The sequence below is a fragment of the Ammodytes marinus genome (assembly GCF_949987685.1).
Source record: "Ammodytes marinus genome assembly, chromosome: 5".
NCBI classification, from domain to species: domain Eukaryota; kingdom Metazoa; phylum Chordata; class Actinopteri; order Uranoscopiformes; family Ammodytidae; genus Ammodytes; species Ammodytes marinus.
The window spans coordinates 12,252,899-12,267,258 of NC_137234.1; the positions used below are offsets into that span (position 1 = coordinate 12,252,899).

The 14,360-nt window shown below is 43.6% G+C and overlaps 1 protein-coding gene across 1 annotated transcript in view; it reads right to left on the minus strand.

Moving 5' to 3' along the window:
- Nucleotides 1-14,360, minus strand: part of reln (reelin) — a gene marked incomplete at its 5' end in the record, with an annotated part of 105,684 nt that overhangs the window by 7,480 nt on the left and 83,844 nt on the right. The window contains 33 exons of the mRNA XM_080028365.1: nt 34-140; nt 242-417; nt 546-723; nt 923-1,137; nt 1,245-1,399; nt 1,831-2,081; nt 2,174-2,367; nt 2,946-3,123; nt 3,485-3,625; nt 3,837-4,005; nt 4,413-4,662; nt 4,860-5,118; nt 5,240-5,390; nt 5,555-5,778; nt 5,926-6,152; nt 6,275-6,380; nt 6,541-6,709; nt 6,827-7,009; nt 7,090-7,174; nt 7,304-7,481; nt 7,598-7,738; nt 7,852-8,125; nt 8,969-9,163; nt 9,291-9,449; nt 9,960-10,036; nt 10,152-10,359; nt 10,479-10,636; nt 10,785-11,020; nt 11,158-11,364; nt 11,594-11,765; nt 11,946-12,151; nt 12,811-12,997; nt 13,110-13,247. Coding sequence (XP_079884491.1) covers nt 34-140; nt 242-417; nt 546-723; nt 923-1,137; nt 1,245-1,399; nt 1,831-2,081; nt 2,174-2,367; nt 2,946-3,123; nt 3,485-3,625; nt 3,837-4,005; nt 4,413-4,662; nt 4,860-5,118; nt 5,240-5,390; nt 5,555-5,778; nt 5,926-6,152; nt 6,275-6,380; nt 6,541-6,709; nt 6,827-7,009; nt 7,090-7,174; nt 7,304-7,481; nt 7,598-7,738; nt 7,852-8,125; nt 8,969-9,163; nt 9,291-9,449; nt 9,960-10,036; nt 10,152-10,359; nt 10,479-10,636; nt 10,785-11,020; nt 11,158-11,364; nt 11,594-11,765; nt 11,946-12,151; nt 12,811-12,997; nt 13,110-13,247 — 5,954 coding nt within the window. The remainder of the gene's footprint in view (nt 1-33; nt 141-241; nt 418-545; nt 724-922; nt 1,138-1,244; nt 1,400-1,830; nt 2,082-2,173; nt 2,368-2,945; nt 3,124-3,484; nt 3,626-3,836; nt 4,006-4,412; nt 4,663-4,859; nt 5,119-5,239; nt 5,391-5,554; nt 5,779-5,925; nt 6,153-6,274; nt 6,381-6,540; nt 6,710-6,826; nt 7,010-7,089; nt 7,175-7,303; nt 7,482-7,597; nt 7,739-7,851; nt 8,126-8,968; nt 9,164-9,290; nt 9,450-9,959; nt 10,037-10,151; nt 10,360-10,478; nt 10,637-10,784; nt 11,021-11,157; nt 11,365-11,593; nt 11,766-11,945; nt 12,152-12,810; nt 12,998-13,109; nt 13,248-14,360) is intronic.

A 14,360-nucleotide genomic window follows, 5' to 3' on the forward strand; every position in this document is an offset into this window, starting at 1 on the left:
TATAGACTGTTTGCATGCATGCTGTCAACACACCTCCATCAGTGGAGTAGTCCAGCAACACTCCCTCTTTACGACAAGTCGGACGGTGGCACATGGTCATGTTATCTTCACTTCCAATCCTGGCCCAGTACTCCACAAATCTGTCCAAAAAGACACAGTTCAGAATGCACTTCAGAGCAGCACAACATCACAAAATAAACAGAAGCTTCTCACTGTGGTAGACATAAGTTTGAGTACTAACTTTGCTCCTCTGAGATCCAGATCAGCAGTGACAGCCTGTCTGGCATCAGCGCCTCCGAAATAGAGGGCTGTCCCCTCCACCAACACACCACAGTCGGTGCAGGGCCTTCCGCCCTCCAGCACCTGCCATTGAGGGCCTGCTGCCCCCTCCCAGTCAAAACGCTCCTTCAGAGATGCCTACAAAAAAGACACGTATTTGAATCACAGACAGCTCTGAAAGATACATTCTACTTGTGTTTTTTCTTTTATTATCATTTCGCAATGCAGGAGTTTTATTTATTTACAGAGTGAGAGCCAGACTCTACCTTTAGGGCAGTGCTGGCGTAGCAGTTTGGTCCAGTGAATCCTGGGTCACAGAGACAGCGCTGATCCAGACAATCTCCATGTCCTCCACAGTGGCTGTCACAAGCTGGCCCGATGTAAAAGTTCTCCAGACCCCACTGGATGTCTGAGTGCTGCTGGTAAAACCGGAACCGCACCGCACTGAGGAAAAGACAGGGGAGGTTAGTCAAACAACATACCATTTGAATGATTTAAACAACAATGATTTTAATCATTTATATGATGACGATAATTTTATCTAAAGTATCAATAATTTAGGTGAAATTAAATATGAATAAGTACTGTGTGTTCTTTCAAGAATCATGTGAAGGTACATAGGAGCATAGGTAGTAGGACTCACGTGTTAGCCAGGCTGTCGGGCAGGGGATAAACTGCCCTCTTCCAGCCTTGAGCAGGGAAGAATACTGATGGCTGGGAGACCTGACCTCCACAGCGGGGGTCGGCAGGCAGGCACTGGGGCACCATGTACTTCCACGTCACTCCAAAGTCCAATGAATACTGAACATGAATTTGCCGGTCTGCATGGCGCTCTGTCACACTGCAGCCTACTGCAACCTGAATCAACACCCAGATTAATTGAGTCATTTCATCATTATAGCAAGACTGCCAACACACAACATCAATATGTTGTTATTGTCTGTCATTTTGGGCTCATTAGTTACCTTGAACTGCATAACCCAGCCCTTGCTAGGAACGATATCCTGCGTGACAGCATACACCTCTCTGCCGTCAGCGTTGCCGCACACCATGACTCCATCGGGAGAGCTGCAGAAACGCTGCACTGAGCAGTCTTCAGAGAACAGCCAATGATCGCTCACTGAGAACAAAGAAGAGAAGAGAAAACAAGAAACCCATAATTAATTTTTGGGGCACTAAGGGACCTTGAGAATCAAATTGGTCTGTTCTAATGATGGAAAGGTCAATATAGTTTATTTTAGCTTGACTAATGTTATAATTCTGACATAACTTCTCCTGCTGTTGTGGCTAGCCCGTTGAGCTTCTACTCCTCCTGTTTATATGCCGAACACGCTTGGGTATGTGCAGAAACGTTACAAAAAAATTCGACCTGATTCCCATTCATAGAAATAAGTGTACCCTACTAAATGTTGAAGGCAATTGAATAAGTCAGGTGAAGTCTAATTCTTCAAGTCACTTTGCTACCCATTCCACCAATTGCAATACATAATGTAAATTGTTTGTTAAATGTTACACAGTGGACCTTTAATTCAAGCACTGATTGAGAAATACCTATGGGTGTTTCCTCCTGCTCACTCAATTGCTCTATTTTTCCTGAGGTCCCATCGGCAGCAGCTCTCTCATGGTTGGGCAGCGCCACGCCTCCAAACGTGTCAGATATCTGCGCTCGTGGGTCTGAGCCTGCGATGAGGACGTTGTCCAGAGCCCAATCACTGTGGTCTGCACCCTCATGTTGAGGCTGCCACCAGCGCACCCGCACTCCTTCCTGACGGGCAGCAGGGGGCAGCAGCACATTGACAAACCTGAACACAGACGGAAACATAAAGAAAGTCACAGAAAATCCTGCTTTACTTTTATATTCAGTTATGTCTATGTGTCATTGATAAAAGCTCACCCAGGCTTGGTGTACAGATCGTAGAAAATCTCCGTCAGTAGGTGCCAGTTGATCCCTCCGTTCAAACTGTACTCTAGCAGCACACCCTGGTTACGGTTGCTGGGTGGGATCATGCAGCCGTACATGAAGTAAAACTGGATGAACTCAGCGTTGGTCAGGTTCAGGTCCACTGTCACCAGCTGACGGCTGCAACTCTGTGCAAGGACACACAGGGGAATAAGTCAATCCAGGGCTCAGCCAGCACAAGCCTGTGATGGATGGATGCCTCCCTATCTGTCTATTTCTCTATTTATAGTGTTTTCTATTTAACTTAATCATCCTTCTAAAAGCTAAAATAAATATCAAACATTATCTGTCATGTTATTTGTATTACACAGAACATTACTGAAACATAACAAGAATAAGGAAACTGACTTAGATGTAAATATATTGGATTGTAACCAGAGTAGTAATTTATTGGGATACAGCTTAATGCTAGACCTTAACGGCTGCTGAGAGGTTTCTCTGGCAGTGTGTCCATCCAATATCAGCCAACAGGTATCAATTTACAACACTGCCCGGAAGTGCCTTGGGAGAACTTAAGCAGAACTTACGGGCTGATAGCCCTTTACTTTGTGGATACTGTTAGATGTCTGTCCTATACCACTACCAGTGTATCAAATGTTTGGAAACTGCACAGGGCTTTTGTAGTCTTAATTGCAGATGTTTGTTTTTTCAAACCCTACCTAGCATGAGTGGAAAGTGGGTTAATGTATAGCATATATAGTTTTACCCCACTGAAGTGCAGAGCAGCTCCTGAGGCCACAGCTCCACACACAGTGCTTAGTTTCCCTCCAGTGAGTATGTGCCAGTGGCTGAGCGAAGGAGCTCGACTGAAGCTGTCCTTCAGTTGGGAGGGAAGAGGAATTGCGGGCTCATCACAGTACTCTCCTCCCCACTCTGGGTCACACCTGGCGAGGATGGGGTAATCAGGTACATGTAGTCAGATTCAAGGAAAAGATGGACAAGATGGCCATCATTTACAGACTTAACTATCACAATAGAAACACACGGCAAAAAGTAGTTTAACTTTATGGGAAAAAAAGACATTGAGTCCAACATTTTCTACATGTACAACTTTCTGTAAGGACACAAATAAAAATGTCAAAACAATATGGTACCTTCAAAGTTATTCGAAGATAAAAACAATAAGGCATTTTGAATTAAAACTTCACAAGTCACTTTTACACAATGATAATTGCTAGAAGCTGACCTCCCAGTATATTACAGTTAAAACGTTGGTGTATGCATTCACACTCTGCAGTTACTTACACACAGGAGCTCTGTTGGCAGCGTCCATGTCCAGAGCACATGTCTGGGCAGCCATCCCCAATGTAGAGATTATCCAGAGCCCAGGTCTGCTGTTTGTCAAAGGGAGCCTGCTGGAACCAGCGGAACCTTGTTGCTGGAGACCTAAAGAGACAGGAATTAAAGTCACGGATACATTTCACAGGTTAAGCTAAAATAAATTATATAACAAGGAATTAAACAGTAAATCCTGACACAGTGCTATATGATTTGTATCGGATTGTAGTAATGCCTAACTGTTTGCAGAAGAACAGGATAGATTATAAGCATCATAAGTGTGTTCATGTGTCTGAGTTAAGTACAGGGCAGTGCTGACCTGGCATAAGATGGGATAGGCAGGGTAATACGGCCCCACTTGTTGAAAGTGTCAGATACCAGCAGCCTCTGCAGAGTGTAGGAGGAGCAGTCGGGGCTCGTAGGCAGACAGTCTCTGACGACAGGCTGCCAGCTCAGACCCAGATCCAGAGAATACTCCAGCTCTACGGCTGCAGAGAAAGAGGAGAAACAAACCTGTCAACATTACTTATACTGAAGAAACTGCATAAAAGACTTCCAACATAAAGAGCTGAAAAGACTAAAAACTACATTTATGATGTCTGCCTTATTTCAACTTCCTTGTTCAACCTGTTTTAACAGAAGATAGCTGTTTTAGTTCAAAACAAGTAAAAAATACAAATAAAATCTGAACCAGAAAGTTGAGAGTATTTGATTCTCTTCATTGTCGTATACTATTCTACATGTTTTGTGATGTTTGGGATTCAAACAAGTTCTGTGAAATTTTGACGGGCATTTTTCACTATCATAGACAAGTGTTGGTGAGAATAATCATGAGTTGCAGCCCTATTTACTATTGACAACCTATTATGGCTTATTCATATTTATGAATGCTTACAGTAGCAGGAGTTGGTGACAGAGCAGGATGCAGAAAAGTCAAACTGGATGAAGGCATCTGGACCCAAACTGATGTCCGTGGTCACAGCATAACGGGTGTTGGACTTTTCTATGAATGCGAACGCAGGCCCATCAGAGCCACAAACAGGCATTCTGGTTCCTCCTGGGTGAAGGAGCCATGAACGCCCATCGATTGAGGAGAAATCGTCTTCCAAAGGTCCCCAGCCACTGGCACTGCCACCTACTACCACCTATGGAACAGAAGATAAATGTTACTTTGCATAGTTAATGTGAAGAAGGGAGAGAAATTGGAAACTAACCTCATGGCAATTGTCAAAGGGGTGAAACATTTGGATGGATGCCAACCATAATGATTTAATGACTGAATGGAAATTATTAAAAAACTTAGAGATGGATGGATGGTTAGATGGCTCCTCACTTACTGTACCTGGTCAACGACCCATGGGCTATAAAAGTGTCCATTTTCAGACGGTTGCCACCAGCGGAGGCGAGTGGATGATGTGCGGGCCCGCAGTGGGATTTCCAGAGCCACCAGGCGAGCCTGATTACTGCTGTTGCTAAAGAGAAATTCTTGGAGGAGGCTCCAGGTAAGACCTCCGTCCACAGAGAACTGCAGCAAAACCGGCTGGGAGCGAGGGTCTGGAGCCGCTTTACCACAGCCAAGACGCAGGAAGAACTGAACAAACCTGCAGATAATAGCAATTATTACTGAACACTGTAACTTCCACATTAAAAACATTTTGATGGTGCAAATTGCGAAGTAGGTGACTGCATTTTCTTTGTTTGTTTGTGTGGCTGTAGCTATACCTGGCATTCGACAGGTCCATGTCATTGGTGACCAACATTCGCAAGCCGTCCTCGCTGAAGAACAGGTGGTTTCCACTCGACATGATACCACACTTCCTGGATGGTTTACCCCCACTCAGTAGTCTGAAACGCTGAACATCCACAGCTCCTCCTAGAGACACAAGAACACACACACACACACACACACACACACACACACACACACACACACACACACACACACACACACACAGAATGTAATACAAAAGTAAACAAACAATCATAAACTGCAGACTTCAGGAATACTTGTTTGTTTGCATCTTTACGTTTGTGTACCTTCAAAGTCCTCCTTGAGGAAGTCAGGGTTGGGGACGTCAGGCACAGAGCAGTCAGATCCAGAGAAACCGGAGTCACACACACAGTGGGTTCCACCCACACACGCCCCGTGGCCATTACACATGTCCTGACACTGTGGGCCAATGTAGATGTTGTCTAATGCCCATGTTGGAGGAGCAGAACCAGTTGAAAAGAATCCCTGATACCAACGGAACCTCACTGACCTGTATGGAGGTCAAAATGTATGGATTAGAAAGTGAGAGAGACAGACAACATACATTGTCTAGCAAGCATATTAAAAATTATTTGCAAAAAAGTTTCTCCTTATTTTCTTTTGCAAATTTCCTACACAGGATGTATCCAGTCCTTACCCACAGAGGCGAAGCTTGCCAAAATGAATGACTTCCCTCCTCCAGCCCTGAGTTGTACCAGGAAAATAAATGCTGGCAGGGTGGAGCTCTGTAGAGCAGAGCGAGGAGGGCTGGGGTGCACCAGCGCACAGGGGCACCAATAGGTGCCAGGTGGCACCAAAGTCCCGTGAGAACTCAAGACGCACTGGGTGGGCGGAGGAGCTCTCAGCTGTACAGCCCACATTAATCTGGAGAGACATAAACATACACAACATCAGAGAAGAATAACAAGCCATTATTTATGTCTTAAAGGAGTATGTTTTATGATTGTTGCTTTGGAAACAAAGTAATCAAGGCTGTGTTTGTGTACCTCAAACTGGATGATAGTGTTCTCGTTTACATCAATGTCCCTGGTGGTAATGGAGTGCTCTCCGAGATCACTGGAGACAAACACCATGGCTGACTCATCCTCCTCCCTGTATCAATCACACAGAAAAACATAGACACCAAGATAAGTCAAGGGTAAACACATCTTCTTGGAAGTCCTATCACCATTTGGCCCATAGGTGATAAAAAAAAAGAAACACTGCCAACATATTCTCATTATCAGCATTCAAAACTATGTGTTTTCCTTACAGTCCAGTCTTCTGGTAGGGGCAGTAGAGGCCTGTGTTTCCCCCCGGGAAGAACAGCCAGTTAGACTCATTGGGGCCTCCCTCAAAGCTGTCTATCACCACTGGTGGGTTGTGTAAGGAGCTGCCATCAATGATGAGATCATCTATTACCCACACCTCCTCCTTTTTACCTGTAGGGCATAATATTGTGGATGATTATTACACACAGATTTTTTACACAAAGGAAAAAGGGAATGTGGAGAAGGAACTGACAAGCGATGAGAAGACTTAATATTGTGACCACTCACCACTGTTGTAAGGCTGCCAAAGTCTGAAGCGGGTGGCGTTGGTCTGAGCGCTGGCTGGCAGCGGCAGGTGGAGGAACAGAGTGTCAGTGGAAGCTGGGAAGTAAAACTCATCCAACATCAGCCAGCTGATTCCTCCATTCACAGAGTACTGCAGCAACACTGAATGGGAGCGCTCTGGGACACCTAGAACAGCCCAAAAGAGAAATCATTACAACTATATCCTGAAACAAAAAATACAGCTATACCAGAATGTAAAGTATTACCTTTAGTGATGAATTTGAATGAGAACTGGATGTAGAGAGTGTTGGTGCAGTCCAGATCCCGTGACACTATCATTCGCAGACCATCCTGCAAACACACACGCATTACATTGTTGTAATGTTCAGAAAAGTCAGTGATCTAAAGATATCAAGCTGAGTGATTTAATTGTATAATTGGTGCTCTGGATGTTCAGTGCATGATGTTTAGGACCCCTACCCCTTTGAAGATAAGGGCAGTGCCTGATTTAAGAGGCTCTCCGCTCAGAGTTCCCCTCTCTGCTCCGTACACCTCAGGCCAAGTCTCCTGCTGCAGGTTTTCATTGAAGTCTTCTCTCAGTACAGTTGGCAGGGAGGTCAAAGGCACACAGTGTGCCCCCCCATAACCTTTGTCACACCTGTGTGAGAATGGGAAACGTAGTAAGCTTAAATAACATTTACACATAGGAGGAAAGTGTAAAAAGGACAAAGAGTGAATATTCCCAAGCTCTACAGAAAGGTACATTTTACTTACACACAGCGCCCGTTGTCACACAGACCATGACCGGAGCACATCCAAGGACAGCCAGGGGCAAGTAACACGTTATCAAGAGCCCAACCTTCTGCCCCTGGGGTGAAGTGTGTCTGAATCCAACGGAACCGAGTCCTGGGGGAACTGAGGGATTCATCAGCCAGTTATAAACTAAATTATCTTCAGGGGTTTATACACTTTTAGATAATACCAAATGTATCCACTAATGTTGGGTTTAACAGTTGAGAAATACATACTTAGCTCCACTGGGCAGGTAGACAGTTATCCTCCTCCAGTGTTTGTACTGGGTCGAAGTATAGACAGAACTCTGAGTATATCCTGCACAGCCAATGGCAGGGGGCACACATTCTGGGGTGATGAGCGACCAGTGATGACCGCAGTCTGTTGAGTACTCCAGTCGAACACCATGGGAAAAGGAAGTGGACTTACTACAGCCCATACTCAGCTCAAATTGTAGAAAGGATGAGCCTGACACTTCGAAGTCCCAGCTCTCTGCATACCTTGGCTTCTCTGCAGACACAGAGCAACATCATTGTTATTGACTATAACCTGACTCTTGTATCCACACCAGATTACAATGATTTAACATTATTTTCTCCTATGATGTCTTAACAAGGAAGTATTCCTGAGTTATGTGTGAAATGTCTGCATTTCGGAAATCTGAAAAGGTTTATTGCAAGGTTTTGTATAACACAATTTTCCAACCCATATGAGAACAGATATGGAGTCTCAGGGCTTTATGTGCTAACACAGGAACATGGGAGCGTTATGTTTATAGATGTCTTGCCAAATAGCTCTTGCTGTGCATGGTAATGAATGGGCTCAGTTGTACTGTAACATTTGCACAAAGTAGTTTTGCTTGCAGCTTGATGCAGGCATAAATAACAGGCAGGATTTTCATTGTAGTTTGCTCTCATTAATAATTCAGGACCCATGGCGCTAGAGTAAATGGGTGATTACATTTTAGCCTGTTGTGTGTGGAATACTGTGTTGCCACTATAGAGCCATTTTTGTGGTTTGTATGAGTATGAGTGCATCTATGTGTCACTAGTTTACTAAATTCCCTTGTGCATCTCAGTGTTTTTTCTTTTATCTTTTTGCACTTTTTTTTTCTTATCATACAAAGTCAACTGATCAAAATCATTCACTACACTACCCTACAACACAGGTATACTGGGCATGCTCACCTCAAACACTGCAGCTTTCATGATGCAATTGAGTGTTACTTAGGGGCCACTGAGTTATTCCTTCCCTTTCCATGCACACAAGTACAACTGACAACACTGTAGTCATATGCCCTTTTCTCTAAATGTGTGTGCTTATAAACAGTCATGTGGAATTTGTAGGACTCACTATCAATGGCCTCAGAGTTGAAGGTAAGTGCCGTGTCCAGAGATAAACAGTCCACAGTCACCTCCCCACCCTGGACGCGGTACCAGTTGTGCCTCAGAGGGGTCATGCCATCAAACTTGTCATGGAAACCTGTTCTGGAGCTGTCGTTCATACCAATCAAAACATCATCCAAAGCCCACTGAGCAGAATGTTTCCCTACAAAAATGGAGTGAAAGAAGTACAAACGACAGAAAAAATTAAAGCTGTGATATCAAAAATATTAATTGTTTTATTATTGTTGTGTTATGTGCTGAAGTATTGTGCACCATCATAATGTGCATACCTTGCTGTGGCTGCCACCAGCGGAATACTGTGTAAGGGGTTTTGGCTGCAGGCGGCAGCTCAATGGTCACGACTTGGGGCTCCAGGAAGGAACTAAAGTCCAGCTCCCTGAGGAACTGCCACTGGATACCATTGTTGGTGGAAAACTGAATAATGACACCTGGAATCACAGAATAAAGGAAAAGAAAAAGGCTTAGATGGTTAATATTTTTTCATACAGATACAGAACTGAGTGAATTTTAGCTATAAGAATAACTTAAGGAAGCAATTTAATAACATGCAATGGAATCAAATAACTGTCCAGAAGCCTTGATTATAATAGACACACAGTTTAGGATGCTGGTAGTGTTTTATCTGATCGTACATAAACATGTGATCAGACTGAGCCTCCAGCACTGCTACAAGCTAGATATCCACAATCTCTAAAAGTATGAAGAGAATAGAACCGACAACAGGAGACTTTGATTCTTCATTAGAAAACAACACTGAAAATGAGGGAAACATCAGAACCTAACACAGCCTGAGCTGGATGTTAAGGCTCATAAAGACAAAAAGTGAGAAGAAACAGATGGAGAGAATGCAGACCAATAGAGCTGCCCTACAGACTGCAGTGTTACGGAACAGCCACATGAATGCAGCAGAGGGCCTCAATACAATATGTGATGATCACCTTCGTTGCGGGAGCGAGGCCTGGTACAAGTGGGTCCCAAACTCTTGCTGCCAATTCGGATGTAGAATTGGACCAACCTGGATGTAAACAGTTATGGCTAAATTGAATTTCACCTCAAACAATAACCAATTTAACTTGTTTTCAATTCTTACATATGACTTTAATGATTTGTGGGTGTGAATTTACACTCACCGTGTGTTGGACGTGTCTAGAGGCACTGTACGTGCTTCTCTTTTCCCGGGGCTATTGAAGTAAAGAGCTTTGCCCTCACCGATGATCCCACAACCGCCTCCAATTTGTCCCCCACTTAGGCTCTGCCAGAGTGGACTCAGCTTCTCCTCAAAGCCTTCAGTCAGCTCTGTGGGACAGGCTACAGATGGGACACAGCTATCCTGCTCAACTATAGAAACAAACAGGGAATCATTAACATATAAAATATAAAGATACATGAAAAAATATGATTTTTTATTTATTTATTTCATTTTCCTATTTTTTTCCCTTCACTTTCTGTCATTGTACCTGTGTATCCCATATCGCAGAAGCAGACTCCAGAAATGCAATCTCCATGCCCCCCACAGTGGTTTGGACAGGGCTCAGAGATGTAGACCCCGTCCAAGGAAAAAGCTGGGGCATCTCTGTAAACACTGCTCTCCTGGAACCAACGGAACCTGGTTTTACTGGGAAAAAGAGAGGAAGGGGATCAGGGAATGAGAGACTACAACTTTAAATTGTTCAACTGCTATTAGAAAATATGTTGTGTCTTAAGACATTTTGATGATATCACTAGCTAAGCATATCCATTTGTATGCCTGTAACCATAGCTACCTGGCTGCAACGTTGCGTGGTATGACAACAGTGACCCTGGTCCACTGTTCAAAGTCCCCGGTGTTGTACACAGTGGGCTCTCTGAGCTCACGACCACTTCCCTCACAGACACCTGCCCCTGGGGTTCCAGGGTAGCAGCCCTCTCTCACCAGGGCCCAGGTACGACCCGCATCATGGGAGTACTGCAGCAGGACTGGGGCGGACGTGCTAAACTCTGACTCACAGCCAATGTTCAACTGGTAGGAGAAACAGTGTGGGACAGGAAATAAAGAACAATACAATTCTGGGTAAGAAGCATTGTGTGCCTGTTATTTTTAAATGCACATTTGAAATACCTCTTGTTTTTAGTTTTTACTCTTTCCATTGTGGGTACCTTAAACTGAAGGGTGTAGCCAGGGCGCAGAGCCAGGTCCCTGGTGACAGCCACCCTATCCCCATCGGAGCGCCCGAACACCATAGCAGAGGGCGTGGGGGCACAGAAGCTGTCATTGCTTTCTTTCTCCATGCCTTCATTGCCCAGCATCAGCCACACACTCATCTGGTTCAGAGGGTAGTCGAATGCTGGTTTCTCGTAAAAGTTCTGTAGAGACCAAAGGGAGGGTTTTGTGAACATGTACCACTGTCTGCAGCATTACATATTTCCGATAAGATAAACGAATATCATTCATGATGTTTATATCTGTTTTGTTTTATCTCGGTTTGGCTCACACTCTCCTATACAACAAAATAAGTGATATCTCAAGAGGCCGGAGAGACTGCATTTGGAGCACAAAGTTAAAGGAAATAAACTCCTGATATTTATTGCTGACCTGTGGTAGAGTTGGGTTGGCCATGGGGATGATGTGTTTCTCTCTCTCGGACAAAATTATGACATCATCAATTGACCACTGGTCGTAACCCTCCCCAGAGTGAAGAGGCTGCCACCAACGAAACCTTGTGGAGGGTGTCTTAGAGACCAAGGGGAGCTCATAGTGGACAAAGCTGAGAAGAGGAAAATAGGCAGGAAGCAAAAAGAGACAGGTTATGGACTTTTCTCTTTAAAAAGATATAATCATAACAGCCACATCTAATACTCTTTTCAATATCAACTAAAGTAAACAGTAAAAGCAGATTTTGTGCACTGGTACATATGAGAAATATACATATTCATTTGTTTCTCACCGAGGCTTGGTGAAGTCAGTGAAGTACATTTCAGCAATGAGGCCCCAGCTGATGCCTCCATCGTTGCTATATTGCAAAAGCACTCCTTCCTCCCTGCTGTCTGCCTGATTACACTCTGCCCAGTCGCCGCCCACCCGCAGGTAGAACTGCACAAACTCCGCCCATTCGGTGTCCAGGTCCCAGCTCACCAGCTGCCTCAGGCCAGCCTGAACACAAAAAAACAACATACAGTATGTATAATCAATCATACATGTTCAGGAAGGGATCATCAACTAGGAGCTGAAAGACATACTGTGAAGTGCTCTAATGTCATTGAGATAAATAGTGTAGGTTGTTTCCTAGTATCTAATTTAGAACAGTTTTCGATAAATCCAAAGAATGATTAAAAAATAAAATATATTTTTTCAGGAAAGAGTTCATTCAGAGGTCAAATTTTTTTTTTTTTTTTTGCAGTAAAAACTAGAAAACAATCAGCAAATGCGAACCTCTGCCAAGTTGCCAAAAACATCTGATTGAGTTTCCCAATAACACAAAATATTTATAAATTTTTCATCTGGATCTGGATTTGCACCAAACACAGTTGATGACTGCATTAATATGCCCGAGCCGGATTCCTCTTTTAGCGGTGGGTGCAACAGTTTACTACATTCTGCAGTCTTCTCATATTAACACATTGTTTTAAAAGTTCCTGAACCTGGCCCTGATTCAGGATTCATATGAAAATCCCTTATATTATTATCATGCCAATTACACAACATTCCATCAAAAGTTTAATTTAATTTTGTTGAATACACTGATATCTAACAGAAAGACATTTTTATAATTAGTTTTATTTGATTAAAACATTTATTTATAGTTGTTTTACCTTGCTGAAGTACAGAGACGATCCAGATGAGACCACCCCACAGCCCATGTCAGGGGTGACCACCTCTCCACCAATCACCTCCTGCCACGTAGCCAGCATTGTATCCTGGGACTCAAAGTCGGAGAGAACACTGGAGGAGAGTGGGGAGGAGGGCTGGCAGTCTGTTCCAGAAAAACCATCATCACACCTACAAGAGAAGGCAGAACATATTTTTCCACTGGGTTCATATACAATTTCAAATATCTCAAAGAATCCATCAAAACATATTTATTGGCCTCTATCTGTGTGGGAAAGCTGACCTGCAGTGCCCATGGTCACACCAACCATGTCCGTGGCACATGTGAGGACACTGCTGGCCGATGTAAATGTCATCCAGGGCCCACTCATCCTGCTCTCCATAGTAGTTCTGGATCCAGCGGAATCTTGTGGCACTGGACCTTAACACAAAAAGTACACGCAAAAAAATAGTGGAAGTGAATTGACACCATATTTCCTGAACAAAATTGACACAGATGGAATACAAAACAGCAATACACTGTAAATGCCTGCAAATACATGATCTCAGAATTCAACAGTGATTCATTGCCACATCAACATGCTATACTTCCTAATCTACTACAGCCCTTGCGATAGAGATTTATGGATTTAGTGTTCTGGCAGGTAAAGATTAACCTCATCATATGTGTGTACAGGTGTGTGTGTGTGAGTGTGTGTGTAGTGAATGTCAGCGAGAGGGCAATGACATCATCACATAATCACTGTTAAAGGTAGGCTGTGCATGTGCATGTGTCTGCAGTGTGGGTACATGTGTGTATTCGAGTGCCTTTCCGTGATTATTGTGTGCTGCATGTACAGCAATGACAAATGACAGTGGGAGTGTAGATAGTCAGTTATATTGGGGATTATATGGCTTCGAGGTTTCTGGGGTCCGCTGCTTCGGTGACCCATATCAAGTCAGACCAGGTCCAGATCATGACTGTTTTATTATCATTTACTGCCATGACCCTACGACCTCTCATCCCACCCTGCAGCAGATTAGACCGCCTTTATTTAGGAGCAGGGTGGCTGGATTAAATGATGTTGGAGGTCATGGTGCTCGGTGAGGAAGGTTTATGTGATTATTTGAGTTGATATATGAGTGCACATTGGTCATTTATATTGGCATCTCTCAATGGTATCTGTGTCTTAGACTTCTGAGTCGCAAACCCTTCTCTCCACAGCATGATCGTTTTGAGCGATTTATTTTTTACCATACACAGTTGATAAAAAGGTGGTTGGTTCTGTCCTTGTTCCATCAGGTGTGGATGGTTTTGTTATTTTGTTGAAGAAATACATACAATAAAACATTTCCAAGTTCATGTGCATAAAAGCCTTGGTGCAAAACTTTTTACTATGTTATTAACTCCTGTAAGTGCTTGTAAAAAAGCATGATCCACTTATTTGACATATACAGTCATATGAAAAAGTTTGGGAACCCCTCTTGCCGGCATTATAATTGACTCTGCTTTCACAAAAAAAATATAAAAGTGGTATATCTTTAATTTACCAGG